This window comes from Chelonia mydas, chromosome 22, assembly GCF_015237465.2.
Source record: "Chelonia mydas isolate rCheMyd1 chromosome 22, rCheMyd1.pri.v2, whole genome shotgun sequence".
Classification (NCBI taxonomy): Eukaryota; Metazoa; Chordata; order Testudines; family Cheloniidae; genus Chelonia; species Chelonia mydas.
In genome coordinates this window covers 7,423,237-7,442,443 of record NC_051262.2, presented here as the reverse complement: position 1 = coordinate 7,442,443, position 19,207 = coordinate 7,423,237, and the positions used below count along the sequence as shown (strand labels likewise).

The window sequence follows — 19,207 nt, the reverse complement described above, 5'->3', positions numbered from 1 at the left end:
ACCTACAAACAAACTTGCACCCATGTGTGTTTCTTACCTTTTATTTTCCCCTCAGCTACACAGGTCTCCTGCGAGTTGCAGTGACTGGTCAGAGCGAGAACAACAGAGCTTGTTTCTCAGTAAGGGCCAATGCTACCAGGCAAGGAGCTACTTCACTTCACACCCCTAACATGAGTAGCATTAACACTTTCTGGCAAGAGGAAGAGAATCTTCGGCATGCCTGGTCCAGATGGAGTTAACAGAGGCAGGTCTGTGGAACTTTTTTATTCTTAATGCTGTAAGAGAGATTGAAGTTTGGGACACTAGATCCCCTTCTCCCACCCTGCCCTGTTCCACGCCCCTCCCTGGCCTTTTCCAACTCGCTTCACAAGAGAAGCCGTGACCTCAAGTACAGCATATGTTGAGAGTGAAAAACGCATCAATTTCTTATCTCAGTGTGATATCTGGATTGCTGCAGGTGCACTGCAGTTCAGATCCTCAGCGAATGCAAATCAGCCTGGCTCCATTCCTGGAGCCTGGCTGATTTACACCAGCTAGGGATCTGGCTCTCTGACTTCAGGGAGTTTAAATCCACACCTTATATTTTGCATCAATACAGAGTTTTGCATTGATAAAGTTAATGGTAAAGGGCACGGCGGGTCCCCACCCACACCTTGTAACCTGAAATTCTGCTGCTCAAAATCTCACTGGGTTTAGTTTTCCTTCCCATGTCACCCTGTGCTTCACAGTCACGCTTCTGGCTTCACTGTCAGTTTCTATTCAGTTCTCATAGGCTCTTTAGGCCTGACAACCATATTAAGAGACCGTTTTTCAGCCATGCAAAATTATCATGTTACTGAGCAATGAACCAGATCTCACTCTCACAGCCATTTAACTCTGGAGTAACTCAGTTCGTGTCAATGGAGTTATGCCAGGTTTACACCGGTGCAGCTCAGACCAGACTCTGGCCCTAGGACTCTGCCTAGCATAGAAACGGCAGTGGGTCAGATCCCCTGGCCTACTCTATGGCCCAAAGGGAAAGGAAAGCTGAGCATCTTCCCGGCTGCAGCTTCTCAGTGGGTGCAGAGCCTCATGCCTTCCACATGCCACCCGCTGCAGGGCATGGCTTAGGGGTCACATCAGGGTGATCTGGGGAAGAAATATGGACAAAACACACTGTGCTCCAGAAATCCCCAAGAGGTGAATGCTCCCAAGGGGGGAATAACCAACTAGCATAAACTGGAGTCACCCCCAGGTCGAGGCACTGCCTACTCTCACACTAGTTTCTCAGAGGCTGCTTAGCATAAGAAAGATTAGTAACACAAAGATCTCTTTTGTATAGTGCTCCTAGGGGAGACAGCACTTAATGCTTACATGTCACTACTGCAATTCATGTAAAACAAAGGACCACAGAGAATACTGCGATGGCCTTGCCTGTCACTCTGCCATGTGATCAGCAGCCCTTGTGTCGCTCAGCTGTCATTTAGAAGAAGCCTTGACACAGAGCAAATAACGTGGGGTTAGTAAATTTAATCCTTTTTGTTGGGCCTGCAGCCTGACCCCCAAAGCCTCCCTCACTACTCTGGTTTCTAAGCCTTAGTGCAACAGGCTGCATGACTGGAAGTCTCTAGGTGAGGACTTCATTGTGTGGACAAATCCGACCCTCAATCACAGACCAAAGCAGCGTCTGAGCCCAGCACAGACCTCTGCTAACTCCACTAGTCAGGAGCAGCAGCTCTGTGGATCACAGTAGGTTACACTACCTTGCACAGACTAATCCTCCCTTGTGACCTAAGCAGAATCTAAACGGGACTGTATGGGACCCATGACACTGAGCACCACGCAGGAATGCACACCTCTGTCAGCATTACCTTGTCACTGAGGGAAGGACCTCTCCTTGTTTCCTTCTGTTCCTCATGAATCCCGTTGGACACATCTGCCCTTGCTGGAAGTTCTTGCTTTGAGTGAGAGTCTCCGCAGCTCATTTAAGAGCATGCTCTTCTGAGGTGGGGATCTGGGAACCTCAGGAGAGATTTATTCTGAAGAAACCACTTTAAAAAAAAAAATCCCATGGAAAGTCCTTTCATTTCCCTGAGCAGCAAAAATCCCTTTTGGTTTTCCCCACTCTGTGGGAGGTGGCTGTCCCTGGAGATGTCTCATCAGAGACCACAGGGCCTGAAGGGGGATTTGGCCATCCTCTGAGGGATACCGTTGCCTTTTTGATCTGTAACGTTTTCTGACCTTTACTTTCAGTCCGATGCCCCGCTCAGAAAGCACAGCTGGGGACTAAGACAAGCAGGGTTCCACATTATATCACATAGCACATTCTACTCGGGGTTACTCAGGAAACCCACCGGGGCAGGCTGCCGCAAGATTAGCACAGCATAAGCACTTATGCTGCTCTATGCGCCACTCAGGCTGCCTATCTGTGCCTAGCTGCCACCACAGTGGTGGGTTTTAGTCTGCTGGTGAGGTCAAGCTATCCTGAGCCCTGAATAAATGAGGATATGACATGATCAGGATCTCTCTCTCTGCATATTCACCCTCTCAATAACTAAGCTCACTCAAGGCACCTTTGCTAATCACTCACACTCTGCACTACTGTCCCGAGGCTCTGTGTTCTGCTCTCAGCTGCGGAGCTCCACCGTTCTTCTCATGCACAGAAACCCCCAGCAGACCAGGGGTCCAGTCAGGCTTCCTGCAGGCGCCTGTCTGCAGCATGCTAGAACAATGCCTGAGATAACTGGCCTCTGATAAACTCGTCAGGCCTGCTCTGCAGCCTGGCTCATCTGCTGTGCAAGGCAGGGGAGAATTAAGTCTTTTGCCCTGCTATGGCAACCTGCATCTAGGACTCCCTTGTTCCTCTCCAAAGTGGGTAAGGGGTGCAGAGCTGTGGGGCCCTGCATGCTGCAGGGAACATGCTGTACAGCATGGTTCTCAGCCAGGGGTTTGGGGCCCACTCACAGGTTTCAGGACGTCCACCAAGCAGGGTCAGCATTAGACTTGCTGGGCCCTGGGCAGAAAGCCAAAGCCTCGCTGGCCGGGGCCGGGGCCGGAGCCGGGGCTGGGGCTGGGGCCTGAGGGTCTCCTGTGGAGTGGGACCCTGGCAACTGCCCTGCTTGCTACCCCCTAAGCCTGGCCCTGGCTTTTATATGCAGAAAAACAGCTTTTGTGGCACAGGTGGGCTGTGGAATTTTTATAGCATGGGGGCGGGACTCAGAAAGAGAAGGTTGAGAACCCCCACGCTTGCTAGGGAAAGCTGTGACCCTGCTCTAGGACCTGCTTTATTAAAGGCCTGACCCCCTAGGCTTGAGAGCCCAAGCAGGAACAGCCCCACTGCCGCAGCTCTCTGGAGCCCTGCTAGCACAGGTGTATCCATCCCAGATTGGGAGACTTACTCCCAGCCACACACACCCAGACACACCCAGACAGGGAGCCTGTGGGAGAGGGAGGCACTGAACCCAGAGGAAGGATGGGGTAGTGGTTAGAGTGCTAAACTCAGGAGACCTTGGTTTAATTCTCTGCTCTGCTACAGACTTTCTGTGTGACCTTGGGCAAGTCACCTAGGCCCAGATCCTCAAAGATACTTAGGTTCCTAAATACCAGGTCCAAAAGAAATGAGAGTTAAGCACCTGAATACTTTCAAGGATCTGGACCTTAGTCTCTCTGTGCCACAGTAATGGGGGCGATATAAGTACCTAAGGCTATGTAAGAACCTAAATGCACATCAAGTTGTTCCTGATTAACTCCATGTGTGGATCTCTTATGCCAGAAAAAGTGGAAAGGATTAAGCTAAACAGGAACAAGGCATTCTTATTCTGGAGTAAGAGTGTCCACACATGGAGTAAATCAGGAATAACTCCAGGCCCTAAGACAGGTAGATCTCCTGAGTCACAGCCTAGTATCTTTAACCACATGACCAAGTTAGAGGCAAACGCTGTCAGGTAGAGATGGTCTATTTGTGTATTTTCTCAGTCTTTGAGCACTTAACAAGTGATACCTAAAAATGATAACTGCTAATGAAGCTTGGTTGTTTAATACTAGAGTTGGGGTCACACTGTAAAGCTTGGACCTCACCTGGATCCAAATCTGAATTTCCCAAAGCTCAGAGGTGTTTGGATCTGATGCTCTGATTCAAACCGATCACAGAGACCAGATCTGCTTCCAGTTATGAGCTTTCCTAAAGCTGGGGGATGTCCAGATCGGGAAATCCCATTCACTCATCTTCATGTCAGTTAGGTTTCACTGTAATTAACTGGGTCAGCCACGATGGGTATGGGGTTAGGTAATTTTAGCGGGATGCTTTCGTAACACTGCATTTCTAACATCTCATTCCTGCCTTGCTGATCCAGGATGCAAGTTCTCATGAGCACCAGCCTCCTCCGTGATGGTATAAAATCAGAAAGAGAGCAATCTCATGTTTAGAATAAGGGACTGTGAGCTAGGGAACACCTGGGTTCTATTACTGACTCTCTATGGGACATCACTTCACCATCTCTGTGCCGCAGTTTCCCCATCTGTAAAACAAGAGCGATGATACAGACCCTGCCAGCAGGGCGCACTGAGGCAAGGCATAATTCACTAATGCACTTCAGGCTGTAAATTGAAACCATTGGAATGGGTTTCTGGCTTGCATGTGGGCTTGGTTTGACAGAGATGGGGTCGGGGAATGGGAATTGAAACAAGAGGTGCTTGTGGGGTGTGTGGCCAGATACTGCTCTAGCTACTTTAGTGTTTGTGGGATTTTTACACCACGTGGGCTTGTGTCTTTCCTTTGGCTGCCCCAGATGTAGCACTGTTGATTATTATTTGCTAGTAAAAGCCACCCCAAGTCCCCAGGATGTGTTAGTGGCTGCATGAGCAGAGACCGTGTTTTGAATTGGAGCAGTATTTTCTGTGCTGCTGCTTCCCTTTCACTAGATGGCACTGAGAAAAGCCTCTCCCTGCTGCTTTGGGCCTTTCCCTTTCCCCTTTCGCTGGCATCTCCTTGGCAGAGGCAGATCCGGCAGCTCTCAGGCAACAGCCGTGAGCCACCAGCCCCAGGTCCATTTCCTGGCAGGAGAGGGGCCAGCAGCAGGCAGGGGAGCAGCTGCTGAGCCAGCCACAGATGCCAAGCAGAGCTGGGAGAGAGCAAAGGAGCCAAGCACCAGCAATGCCTGGCAATGCAGCACTCAGACAAACCCGTGACGTATTCCAGCGAGCACCCAGTTAAGGCCCTGTGGGTGGCAGCAGGATTTGAAAGCCCACTGGCTTGGCAGGGGGGTTATAGGGAAAGTTGGGGTGCAGATGGGGGGGGGGCGCTAGGGTCGCTCTGCCCCTGTGATCTGAAAAGCAGGAAGCTTTTCACCCAGTCATAGTTTTTAAATCAACACTTTGTTGCCCCAAGAGCTGGTGGTTTTAAAGGGGGCTGGTTGGCCTGGCTGGTTTGTTCTTACCTGGGGCTGTGACAAAGGGAGAGGCAAAGGTGCCTTTGCAAAGAGCCTCCCCGCTTGCAATCAGTGGCTCTGCGGGGCTGTCTGAGTGCTAGGGTTTGGCAGTCAGCGGAGAGTGGTTTGAATTTGCCTTTCCTGTGTCCCAGCTGGTTGGATGTGATGTTTACAAGGGGCTGATCAACCTGGGCTGGGGAAATCTGCTTTCAGACTTGCAAGCCCAGCACCAAGCTGCCCGGTTCTTTCGATGGAAAACCAGAGGATGCTAAAGACACAGGAGCCCTGCGCTAGCCTCGGCAGCGGACTGAGCGAGCTGGTAGGGAACAGGAAGCTGATGGTTTTGGGAGCCCTGTTAGCCTGGTTATTAGTCGTCCACTTGCTGGTTAACATCTGGCTGCTTTGCCTCCTCTCCGGCTTGCTGGCGGTGTTGGGGGGATGGCTGGGTTCCCAGGCCATCATCAGCACCCGCACCCGGCTCCACTTGGAAAGGTTCGTCCTGCTGGAGAGCTGCCCACAGAGCCCCGAGGCGGAGAGGCAGCTGGACGAGGAGATTGACCGTATGATCCAGAAGATCATCCGGGACTTTGTGTCCTCGTGGTACCGGACAGTTAGCAGCGAGCAGGGCTTCGAGGACGAGGTGAGGAAGGCCATGACAGGCCTGGCCCTAGAGCTCAAAAGGAGGATGGCACTGGTGGACAAGCAAGCCTTGACCCATAAGATTCTCTTGCTTTGTGGTTGCCACTTGCAAAGCTACATGAAAGCAAGGGAGAGCACGGAGGCTGCAAGGAGCCCGGCGGGACCGGCTCAGCTGGCACACCAGCTCTGGCGAGCGTACGGTGAGCTTTCTGCCCCGCACCCAGCCGTCCAGAGCCCAGCCATGGAACTGAACTACGCCCGGAGCATTGTGGACGTGTTGCTCCGGGTGCTGGTGCCCAAGCCTCACCTGGAAACTAGGACTGGGCGCTTCGTGGTGGTGGAGCTGGTCACCTGCAATGTTCTTCTGCCTATGATCAAGAAGATGTCTGATCCTGACTGGATCAACCTGTTACTAATTGGGATTTTCTCCAAGATGGGCAGCAAAGGGGTGAGAAGGGGAAAGGGGGAGGAGCCTCTTTTGGCCGCCTCCCCCTGCCAGCCCGCAGTGCCGAATTCTTTGCCACTGAAAGTTGTGGCACCATCTCCAAGGCCTTCGGAGCTCCCCAGTTACGATGTGGTGGACAGTCTGGAGTGCAACCCTCAAGAGGGGGAAGAGGGGAAGGACCTGTCGAGCGGGGAGCCTGGTGCTGATGTTGATGGTAGGAAAGCAGGGAGCACACCCGTGCGCTACCCCCAGCCAGACACTCTGGGCTCCCTCTTCCTGTGTGAGGACTCAGAGCTGGAATCCCCTATGTCTGACCTCGGCAAGGACTCGGATTCTGTGGTGCTCTTGTCCACAGAGGAATTCCTCACTGACACGTTCCAGGATTCCTTTGCGGGGCTGGAGGGGCCGGACGGCCTGGACCAAGAGGACGGTGTGGGTGCCAAGGATGGGTACCTGGAGGAGAGCACTGCCTCTAGCTCTGAAACGAGCGTCCTCCCCTCTGCGCTGGGCCAGTGCCCCGACATACAGATCGACCCCGCAGTGGAGAAGGAGGAAAGCTTGGCATCTGTCACCGTCCTGCTGGCCGATCCAGAGAAGCCTTTCTCGAGGCGACCGTCCTTTCTGGAGAACCCAGCAAAGAGTCCCCTGGACCCCAGTCAGCCGCCTCTCCCACTCTACTCCTCCCATACCTTCAGCTTTGAGCCGCTCAGTAGCCCTGACAGCCCAGTCGTCATCCAGAACCTGCGGATAACTGGAACCATCACTGCCCGGGAGCACAGCGGGACCGGGTTCCATCCCTACACACTCTACACGGTCAAGGTGATACAGTCACTCCTCTGTTCTTGTTGTGGGGTGGGCATGCAGGAAAGCTAATGCTCCGGAAGAGAGGATCCACAAGCTGTTTTAGGCAAAGCTCATTGCCCCCTCCTCTGGGAGCTTTGCCCACAGCAGGGCAGGTTGATTTAAATCTGTGATTTCAATGACCAAGTGGAAAGCCTTGATTTGAAATCCTCAATTTCAGTCAACTTTTCCATTTGTGCTTCAGTTCTTTTCTAAAGAAAGATGTATTCTCCTTGGCTGATATAATCATAAAAACATGTTGATTTACAACTAAATAGAGCCTTTACATGAGATTTGGTACCTAGGAAGGTACACTGTAACTAGCTATATTTATTTAAGCAACTATATAGCTTAATATTTTCAGTCTTTTATTAATTGTACATTTTTTTTTAGTATGGAAGAAAATGGTGAATAATATATTGCTTATTTACCACTATTGTGCCATATTTGTCAAGCTTGACCTCACAAAGTAGATGTTTTCCCCCAATTCTTTCTTCTTATAGAAAAGAAGCCTTTAATTCAAAGGTTTTGATAGAGGTTCATGGATTCAGCATATTCATTATTTGTTCAAATGTTTTAAGAGATTATAATAAGTCTAGGCCTTAACATATTTTGTATTAAATTCAGATTTCATTTGAATAGGTTTATTTTTAAAAAGAAAAAGGTATTCTAATTTTAAATAACAAAATCAAATCCCATTTAAATTATTAAAAAGACAAAAAAAATCCTCCATTTTTATCCACTCTGGTGAGAGATTGAGAGTGGGGATTCCTGGGTCCCATCCCCTGGCCCACGGAAGGATCTTTGTCCCTGAGGTGTGTCTGGTCTCCACAAGTTAATGACTGACTAATGGTCTGCCCTCTTCCTCCCCAGTATGAGACAGCGCTGGAGAGTGAGAACGCCAACAGCCTCCAGCAGGTGGCGTACCACACGGTCAACCGGCGCTACCGCGAGTTCCTGAACCTGCAGACCAGGCTGGAGGAGAAACCTGAGCTGCGGAAATTCGTTAAAAGTCAGCACTCAAGCTGGCTCCCTGTAAAAGCCCTAGCAGCCTTCCCCACCTCCCTGCCCCTCCTTGCCACCCCTGCATGGCGCTGCTTGGCTAAATATAATGGGTGCCCCTGGTGAGCGTCCATAGGCCAGCACACAGTGGGTTAGCAGGAGGCTAGGATGACCTCAGTATTCCCCCTGCCTCTCTCTGAACTTCATCTGAGTTCCCAAGTGCCCCCTTCTGGCCACAATGGGATATATCCTGCCCCCCCTTCCCCCAATGCAATCAGCCATTCTCCCTGCTGTAGCCTCTGCAGCGCTGCCCCGTCCATCCCCTTCCTGCTGTGCACCGTGACACACAGTGGTGGAGAGGGGTGTGGTCCAGCCAGCAACCCTGGGCTAGCTCCCCCAGGACATGAGGGGGCTCTCAGAGTGCTGGGTGGGAGCTGGTCACCCCATCCTGATTGCTGATGGGTGGGTGCTTCAAGGAGCATCACTATAGGTTCCAGGGGCAAGCCCTACTCATGTAGGCCAGGCCAGATGGTGACTGGTTTCAAGTCTGAGGTACTCTTTAAATGTCTGTCAATACAAGATGTGAAGATAGGTGCTGAGCACGTACAGCTCCCGGGAAGTTCAGGGAGAGCTGGGGTCGCTCCACACTCTGATGGTCAGGCCACTGGTCTATGGCAGAGGTGACCAACATGCAGGGCAAACACCAAATATGGCTCAACTGAGCGTAGCTCGTGGCTTCCCAAATCCAAATCACTGCCGGGGGACTCAAACCACAAGCAATTCAAGGAGTGTCCATGTCTGGTAACTGGTGCACATCAAGGTGCAGAGCAGGGTTGGCTGCTAGATTCCTCCTAAGGTCTTAACATAGCTGTTGCTACAGCCCAGGTTGGGATGTCCCTTTCCTAACGTAATGGGGGGCCCTTGACTAAGCAGTGGAGAGCTGGTCAGACAACAGAATTTCCATACCATAGGACCCTCTGGTTTTCAGAATTATTTTCATTCTGATTTTGGAATGAAAAGTCGGGGTTTTGAAATCTCCTGCACCCTAGAAAGTCCATTGTTTGGATATTGTTGAAACATTGTAATATAACTTATTACAGATAATAACATTTATATATATATATATTATATATAAAACATAATGCATGTATAATATAATAAAATAAAATTAATATTCAAAACCATCTAAACAATGAAATGAAATGAGACAGTCAAAATGATTACTTTCAATGCTTTTTTTCTTTGAAAATTTACCCAAAATTGACATGTTTCCATGGAACGTTTTGATTTTGATGAAACTTCATTTGCCAGTGGAAAACTGTTCCACTCACTGTTTCAACCAGTGCTAACGCCATGCATTCGAGTTCTCTCAGGTTGTCTATTATCTCTTAACCAACGCCTCCAGTCCTTTGGCATTACAGAGTCCTGTGTCTTAAAAGACTTGGGATGAAAACTCTGTATATATTTGAGGCCAGATCCTTTCACCCTAGTTCATGCAGAGCATTAACTTACTCTGCCATTGGCCTATGGGTGTAGTAAGTTACTCCTCAGCACGAGTCAGGATTCAACCCTTTATTAACAGTACTGATGTGTCTTATTTTTACTTATGCGTGTGTTTTATTTTGAAGATGTCAAAGGTCCAAAGAAACTTTTCCCTGATCTTCCATTCGGAAACATGGATAGTGACAAGGTGGAAGCCAGAAAAAGTCTCCTGGAATCGTTCTTGAAGGTGAGATGTTCTCTCAGGTCCCTATCATTAAACAGACTCAGCAGCCTCTTCCTTATGCGTGTGATCTGGTTGTGCAGGTTCCTTCTGCGTGAATTAACAGAGCAGAGTAGCGATGGACTGGTTAGAGCAAGGGACTCGGAGCCAGGCTTCCTGGGCTTTTATCCTGGCTTTGCCACTTGTATATGTGACCTTGGGCAAGTCAAACTTTCAGAAATGGCCTCTAATTTTTTGGGGGTGGGGGATGGGGGCAACAAGAGAAGCCTTGGGCCTGCTTTTTCCCCCTACTGACTCTAAATAATCCATGCAGTGCATGACTTTGCCCTCTTGCATTTTATGGAGGAGGGAAGAAATTCAGGGTGGATATCTCAGCAAATACCCTGTTGGGGTGTGGAAGCATTTTCCCTGGGAGTGGTGGAAGTCCAGTCTCTTGGAACATCTGGGGACTATAGCATAAAAGACAATCTGGTCCTGATCACGAGGAGAGGTGGACAACGGGGTTTACCAGGACTCCTCTGTCTCTGTTTTTTATGAGTAGGGTAGGGAGATGAGAACCCAACTCTGTGTTTTCCTTTGCAGCAATTGTGCAGCATTCCCGAGATTGCCAATAGTGAGCAGGTGCAGGAGTTCCTCGCCCTGAACACGGACGCCAGGATCGCGTTTGTCAAGAAACCCTTTGTGGTCTCCAGAATAGACAAGGTACCTTCATGCCCCTGTGTAGCCGCCATCTGCTGAGCTCCATTTGTGTGAACACTCTCATCCTAACGCATTAAAATACTTTCTCCTCCTAGGCTTTTGTCTGCCTGTTATTATTTACTAGCATCTAGAGGCCCCAGCTGAGCTCTGGGGCCCCATTGTACTAGGTGTACTGTACATACACCTACTTAGACATTCCCTGCCCCAAAGAGCTTACAATCTACATGGCCACAGAAGTGGAGGAATGAAGTATTATAATCCCCCTGTCACAGCTGGGGGAAACCAAAGCATAGAAATATCGAATGACTTGCCTTGGGAGTCTGAGTCACTGAGTCACAACCCCCTGCTTTAACCATAAGACCACCCTTGCTTGTTTTGTGCGAATGGCATCTGTGACCCAAATTGCTACCCTTCCCATCAAAAGCATAAGATGCTGTAGGTAACAGAAGGGGAAAGAAGAGGAGACAAAGGGATAGTTCATTCATTTCAATGATTACCTTTCCCACCCCATCTTGCAAGTACCCAGCTCAGTTGATGAGCTCAAGTGTTGGAAACTCGGAAAGGTACTAACTCTTATGGGATCCTTCCGGAGCCTAATGTGCCTGGTGCAATCTTCACCAGAGCTCCTCCTGGGTTGTGAGCTCTCTGAACAAATCTCCTGTGTGGTAACCTTGCTGCACAGATATTTTAATAATTAGATAAAGATGCATAGTCTAGTAGTTAGAACTGGGGATTGGTACTCATGGGTTTTCTTCCCCTCTCTGCCGCTAACAGGCTGTGTGACCTTGAGCACTTAACATCTCTGTGCCTCAGTTTCTCCACCTGTAAAATGGGGATGCGAAGGCTTGCCACTCAGTCTGACCTCATGCCCCTTATATCCTAATTCTCCGTATTACATCAGTTGGCCAATCCCCGATTGTTAATGGGCAGTTTGGTTTTTCTATTTAATGAGAGCAATAGAAAGTTTTCAAACCTGTCCTTTACAGATCGCTCTCTGCTTGGGCCCCTGGGTGCACGACTGCTTGTTAAAACCACTTGGGTTGAGGCTTGGCTGGATGTGCATTGTATTTGGCTCTGAATGAATGAGAGTGATGCTTTTTATAGTTCCCCCAAAACAGGGTCCTGCCCTTTCTCCCTCTCCTACAGTCACACTGAACGTTCCCTTGATTTATCCAAAGTCTCAATTTTCCAAATTTACTCTGTCCCCAGTGATGTTCACACAATTCAGGCTGTCCTGCCCTTGGGAAAATGGTTCAGACAAGGTCCCTGCATTGAGGATATTACAGTCTAATTTAAACACACTCGATATGCTGGCCAACACTTCCTCTCGTGGTGCACCTGGCGCCCGTAAACAAAATCTAAGTGAAATCAGTGTCTCTTCCTCTTGCTGTTGCATTAAAATCCTAGCACGTGCCTCTCCCAGGTGGACTCTTGCCAGAGCAGTGGCTGTGCCCGTGCCCCAAACACCGCAAGCGAGGGCTCTAGCCGCAGATGGAACAATTTCAGTGCCTGCCGCTCCACTGAACCCTCGGCAGCCCCAGTAGGGTTACTTTAAGAAGTGTCCTTCACGAGCATACGTGCAGTTCAGAAGGTTTAACAGGCCTCTGTCTAAAATGTTACCCTGAGAGTCACAGGACCTCTCCAGGTATCTCTAGCCTGCAGGCAGAGGGGTGAATGCAGCGCATGTAGACATCCTTAAGTTCGCTTTGATTTAGCAAGCTCGAATAGTGATTGCGAGCAGCAGCACGGACTGTACAAGCCCACCCAGCACCCTGGGTATGTACTTGCTACGGCTTCACTGCTATTGTTATTCCAGCTAGCTAGATCAACCCTAGCTTTGAGTCTGTCTCCACAAGCTGTGATCGCCCACTCATGATTGCAGTGTAGCCCTGGCCTAAAGGGGAGCGCCTGTCAGCCAGGGGAGCAGAGACGTGAAGGACAGACTCAAGCTAAGTGGAGGTTTGAGCTGCCCATCAGTTCTTGTCCATTTCTCTGGGCATCTTGGCTATCCCTTTGCTCCCAATAGCAACCTGGTAAGGGGAAGACATGCAGTGACTGCATTATGGGCTCATGCCTTGTCCCACGGGCTTCCCCGGTAAACTCCCGTTGACTCTGCTGGCAGCAGGAGCTGGCCCTAAAGGAGCACGGATGACGTTTCTGTGTGTAGCACTGAGCTCTTTTAATCCCAAAGTGATTAAAGCTGTTATGGCCCTAACACGTTCTTCCTCCTCCTCAATAGCGGTCGATAGGCAGTTACAGGCTGGGCCTGTCCTGGCTGAGTTGGAAGCCAGAGGACACCTCTTTCTGGAACATGGCATTTTCCTTCCTCAAGGAGCTAACCACCTTGCTTTTCCCACCCCCGGCAGATTGTGCTCAATGCCATTGTGGACACTCTGAAGACGGCATTCCCCAGGTCGGAACCTCAGAGCCCAACGGAAGAGCTCAGCGAGGCAGAGGTGGATGGGAAATCCCAGACGGATGGGAAGAAGGCTAATAAGTAAGGACTCTTTTCAGGTTATGCCCAGCATGTTGACAGTATCAGTGGGTTGAACGTAGGATAATTAGTGCTTCAAGGCAGCACCAAATACCAGGCTTGATATTGGGTGCTTTGAAATGGTGAGTAATATGCATCAGTCCTACCTTGTGCTGTGACTCCATTATGTTTTACAAATTAAGCAGAGTCGACTTGGGTCAGTATGTGAGGGGGAGACCCCAAAGGGAACACTCAGATATTCCAGGAATTGGTGCTGGCTGATGATGGGTGGCACTCTTCGCATGGGGTCCGCACTGAAACATTGTATTTTGTGCTGTTGGAGGTGTAGTGCATTGGAGGACATGCTTATGTTATTGAAGGATTGCGTTATAACCTTTAAACTAACACACGAGCTGTACCAGTGAACTGCAGCCTCCTCTGGGGTGGAGCGCAGCTGATGTTTAAACAGCAATTGTGGCAACGATCCACAATACTTTAGGACGCAATCCCAAATCCAACTGAAACTGCAAGGGAGTTTGGGGGAGGAAGAATGTAATTTTAATACCTGAGTTTTGATTTGGTCCAGACTTGGGGGTTAACCCCCACTGCCCTTACCAAAAGTTCCACAAGCTCTTTGTGGTGGCCTGTGGTATGGCCAGTGAATGCTGGAGAGTTTATCCTGTGGCATAGGCCGAGGATACTGCATGTACTTTGCTACATAAGTGTTTACTATCTGCTGTTGCGAAAGTCAACAGAAGCCTCCGGTCAACTTGGCTGGAATCCGTGTGTGTGTATACATATGTATTTTCCTGAAAAGGGATGTTTTGCTTCAAAAGGCTGCTCTGAGCAGTTTGTGGTTTTTTTTAATCAGATTTGGGGCAATCTTGGCTGGAAAGAACATTCCTTAGCAATAAACAGACTTTTTAATTGATCCAAAAAGCGAACGGCCCTTCCAGATCCTTCAGACCTCTCCATGTCTGCACATTTAATAGCTGGGTTACACAATCCTGCTTAGGGCGTTTGATAGCAAAAGGTTTTATGAACATGTGTTATGTTACCATATATGCTCGTGTATAAGTGACCACCGCTCACTGAATAGAAATTGCTATTTAAAAAAGAAAGAAATTGACCGGTATAGGAGGGCCTGTTTGTGTGTGTTAGACAATATATAAGAGAAGAGCAATGCACATGGATATATACGGCAGGAATTTCATTCTATTTATTGTATCGTTAATCATAGAAATCTAGGGCTGGAAGGGACCTCGAGAAGTCATCAAGTCCAGCACCCTGCTGTGGCAGGACCAAGTTAACCCTAGACCAACAACCTCCCTTGGAAGCCTATTCCAGAGTTTGACTACCCTTATAGTTAGACAGTTTTTCCTAATATCTAACCTAAATCTCCCTTGCTGCAGATTAAGTCCATATTTCTTGTCTTGCCTTCAGAGGACATGGAGAACAATTGATCACCTTCCGCTTTATAACAGCCCTTAACACACTGGAAGCCTGTTATCAGGTCCCCCCTCAAGCTTCTTTTCTCAAGACTAAAACATGCCCAGTTCTTTTAACTTTCCTCATAGGTCAGGTTTTCTAAACCTTTTATCATTTGTGTTGCTCTTCTCTGGACTCTTTCCAATTTGTCCACTTCTTTCCTAAATTGTGGTGCCCACAATTTTACACAGTACTCCTGCTGGAGCCTCACGAGTGCCCCGTAGAAAGGGACAATTACCTCCAGTGTCTTACATACAACACACCCCAAAATTATATTCGTCTTTTTTTCCAGCTGCATCACTTTGTTGGCTTATATTCAGTTCATGATCCACCAGAACCCCTAAATCCTTTTCAGCACTACTACTGCCTAGCCTGATATGCCTCATTTTGTAGTTTTACATTTGATTTTTCGTCCTTCCTAAGTGTAAAACTTTGCACTTGTCTTTATTGAATTTCATCTTGAATTCAGAGCAATTCTCCAATTTGCTAAGGTCATTTTGAATTCTAATCCTGACCTCCAAAATGCTTGTAACCCCTGCCAGCTTGGTGTCATACACACATTTTATAAGCATCATCTCCACTCCATTATCCAAATCATGATGGTTTGTTGGGCACCCAGAGCCTTGAATAGGCATGTTGGGTTTTTTTTATTATTATTTTAAATCTGACTTTGGAAAAATGGTAACCAGTGTCTAAGAAGTGGGTGTATATACATGCATGTGTATAGAATCATAGTAATATAAGCCTGGAAGGGACCTTAACAGGTCATCTAGTCCATGCCCCCCGTGCTAAGGCAGGATTAAGTAAACCCTAGGCCATATGGTAGCCAGTGCATAAGATGTGGGTCTATATGTGTGTGTGTATATGATAGCCAGAGCTGCAGTGTTACTGTTGCAACATCCTGTAAGTGCTGCCCCGGGCCCAAAGCACCAGCCAGGGCTGTAGTCTCCTCGGGAGGTGGACAAGGCAGCGTAGTGCTTGCAGGGTCCATGGCTATCACTGACTCCTGCATACTGTGCTCACCCTGAAATCTCCCTGTTCTGGGTCAGAAATTTCAGCCTCAGAAACTGAGCTCCTACATCAATATCTATGGCACCCCCTCTCCCAAACACTTGACATGGGGAAACTGAGGCACAGAGAAGGGACGCAAGTTGCCTAATGTTGAACGTAGGTCAATGGAATTGCTGGGAATAGAACCCAGAAGCCCTGGCTGCTGCTGTCAACTACTAGACCATGACTGCATTGCAGGCACCTGGAGTGTGTATTCTGGATACCCACGTGGTCTGTAAGCCCTTATAGAGACTTGCTTTGCAGGATTCCCCTGTTATAGCACGATACCAGCGCTTCTTTGGCAGGGCTTGTAGCAGCGTGTACAGGGCCATTCACGCTATGTATCCCTTGCTGCTATACATTACAAAATTGCATAGGACCTTTGGCAATTATACCTACCGGGTGGTCTGCCTAGGGCCACTGGGGGTTACAGGCAGGGCCGGCCCGAGACCAAATTACACCCCAGGAGAGGAGTGACTTTGGCACCCCCCTCTCCCCCATTTGTTAAGCTTTTGAATAAATTATTTTTTTATTGTGTTTGTAATTCATTCATTTTTCACTAACCTCCTACAATGTTCTGGACCTTGGTAGAGTCTCGTGGAACCTTCCAGACTTTCTGAGAACGACATTTCCCAGAACGTTGTCAGCCATGTGAACAAGGTTCACAGTACCGCACCTGGGCTCTCACTTCACTTCACTTCGGTCTTGCACCTCACTGACTGACTTGCAACGTCCTACCCAGCGAGGGCCTGGCTGGCAACATTCTAGAAGGGTCAAGGAAAATATAGTTCTCAGAAAGTCTGGAAGGTTTCACGAGATTCTACCAAGGTCCAGAATGTTCTAGGAGGCTAGTGAAAAATGAATCTGCCTGCGGAATGTCTGAAACGTGTCACATCAGACGTTCTACTTTCCCTTTTGTCACGAACAACAAAAACAGCACCCCAAGCCCGGTACACCCCCCCCAAGCCTTGGCACCCCAGGTGGTCACCTGCCCCTTAATCTGGCCTTGGTTACAGGATAGATCAGAGCTGGTTTCCTTTCACAGCAGGGTGGCTTTCTGTGTTCTTAGCTGAAGTTTTAGCAACTCCTCCCCTCAGATGAAGGACAAGGTGTTAAACTCCGCTCTGTCTCTCTTCCCCAGGCCCAGGCTGAGGTTCCCGTCCAGTAAAATTGCTCCGGTGCTGAGCGTGGCCGAAGCACATGAGAGGATCCTGTACGGCCTGAGGGAGGCCAGCACTGTAAGTGCGGGTCCTGCACGAGGTTGCTGGTCAGATGGCCAGGACCATGGGTCTTTGGGAGACTGTTTGAGGGCTGAACTGGAAAAATCCAGGGGTACAAAGGATGTGGTGCAGTGGGGACCCCATGCAGCGTATTCACTGCTTGCTGCTGTTGGAGATGGTCACCAGTGCAACGAGTTTAGTAGTCTGAGCCACCATGAAGCTGTTTGCACGGTTAGTTAAAGAGGGGCCCAGTGCCTAGCAGGATTCTTGCCAACCAAGCCGGAAGAGCATTCACAGAGCTATTGGGGATACCAGGGCTGCAGGTGAGGAAAAGCCTTGGTGGCAGGAACCTTCTCTTTGTTGTATCTTTGTGCAGTGCTTAGCACAACAGGGCCCTGGCCTCTGGGCACTATCGCAGTCCAAATAATAAACGGGCAGAGCTGGTCGGGGTAAGAGGGTTGTTGGAAATGAGGGCAAGCGAGTTGGGCATCTAGGGCTGGAATAACAAAGGGTGTTGCAGGACAAGAATGCCGTGCCAGTGCATCTCTGGGGAATGGTCCTGGAGCCCAGCAGCAGGAACTAAGTGTTGAGGGTTGAAATAGAAAATAAATAGGAGCAACAGTGACTTCCTGTGACCTAATTTTTATGCTTGCGGTGCTAACGGACAGCAATAGTGTGCCCTGACGGGAGCCACTGGATTCAACGGGGCTGCACAGGGTGGGAGCCGGGAGAGGCTATGGCTTCAGGACAGTGGCTAGCTGTTTGTATGATGCAGAGCAGTTGGATGGGGTGGGTTGCCAGCTATGGCCACCTGCTTCCCAGTGCTGTGGCCCTGACACATGGCTGCTTCCTCAGGTCTCTGACCCCTTGTCCCTGGCTGGAATGGAGTCCTTCATTCAGAAGCAGGAGAAGTTGCTGGAGGCGACGTCCAGCGAGGCCCCAGAAACTGAGGGGACAGGCCCCACGCATGTCCTGCAGCAGCCGGTGCGCCAGAAGGATGACCCTGGTAAGCTCCTGCCTGCCAGTGCCCCTCCAGACCCACACCATCAGTTGGCTTGTATGGTACATGCCTCTCCCATCTTCGTCAGTCTGCTTATCTCATAGGGCCTTTGGGGTCTCCTTGCCTGTCACGCTTTGGGCACTCTGATTAATGACTGAAACAACTAGACCTCTCTGGCGCCGTGCTGGGAAGCAGCTGTGTGCTGGATTGTCACTGGAAGCAAAGGGAAGAATCAGAGCCATGTGGCTACGGAGTGCGTGGATCAGTCATCTCTTTGATGCTGTCCTCTGGCATGAGAGCAAGGGCTCTCTCAAAACTCCTCACTCGCTCCAAGCTACTTAAATGTAACCTCTTTGGGTTTCTGAGCATGTGCAGCACCCATCACAATGGGACCCCACTCCCGGGCTGAGGTCTCTAGGCACCACTGCAATACCAGTAATAATTAATAGCTAGTGGCCAACAGGCTGCAAACCAACGAAAACAAACACTGCTCCACCCAGCACAGAACGGGCTTGGGGAATTCGCTACCCAGGAGCTGGAGAGAGACAGCCGTTGCAGGGCACGAAAAGGGGCTGAACAGTCTTGCACACAATCATATTTCTAGTTGTACATGCAGAAAGGGAGTGATCCAGTCTCACGCTTTGTGGTGCACGATGATGACTCGAGCAGCTGGAAGGAAATAATCCGTCCCCCCATCATGCCCAGCATTGCCCCATTTGCCTTTCTCTAAAATAACCTGTTGGAGGTACGGTGCAGGAGCCAATGGCTCACTTGTTTGTATATCTATATCTCTTTTACACCCCATCTGTAATAAAAAATCTGAATGACTCTCAACATTAGCACCACAATAATCTCTACGAGGCCTCACCCTTGAAAATTCCCACCTGGGCAGATATGTGCTGCTTCTCTGCATGATGGAATGTCTCCAAGAGAAAGTAACAAAGGCAGTTTGTCTATTACTTTGGGAGTGTGAGTCTAGACTCCCGTTTGCTTGGTTTTTCCCTGATGGACCCTGGGCAAGTTATTCCACCTGTGTGGCCCTTATTCCCTGTTTTCCAGGCAACCAGGGAGGGAATAACACTTCTGTACCCCACAGGACTGTTGCGACGTGAGAAATGTTTATGGAGAGCTTGGAGTTCCTCTGGTGAACGCTACTATAGAGATGCATTTCCTAGAGCCGGGAGAGGGAGACATTTAATACATTTTAGTTTCAATATTGCATT

The 19,207-nt window shown here is 49.3% G+C and overlaps 1 protein-coding gene across 3 annotated transcripts in view; it reads left to right on the top strand.

The window, feature by feature from the left end:
- Positions 1-4,959: 4,959 nt before the first annotated feature.
- SNX19 (sorting nexin 19) overlaps positions 4,960-19,207 on the top strand; it is a 53,206-nt gene continuing 38,958 nt past the window's right edge. For 2 of the 3 annotated variants that reach the window (XM_007068581.4, XM_037882315.2), the window contains exons 1-7: positions 4,960-7,308; positions 8,203-8,341; positions 9,960-10,060; positions 10,637-10,756; positions 13,120-13,250; positions 16,906-17,002; positions 17,840-17,990. In XM_007068581.4, coding sequence (XP_007068643.2) covers positions 5,656-7,308; positions 8,203-8,341; positions 9,960-10,060; positions 10,637-10,756; positions 13,120-13,250; positions 16,906-17,002; positions 17,840-17,990 — 2,392 coding nt within the window. In that variant the 5' untranslated portion in view covers positions 4,960-5,655. The remainder of the gene's footprint in view (positions 7,309-8,202; positions 8,342-9,959; positions 10,061-10,636; positions 10,757-13,119; positions 13,251-16,905; positions 17,003-17,839; positions 17,991-19,207) is intronic. The other variant, XM_037882316.2, reaches the window with a different exon arrangement.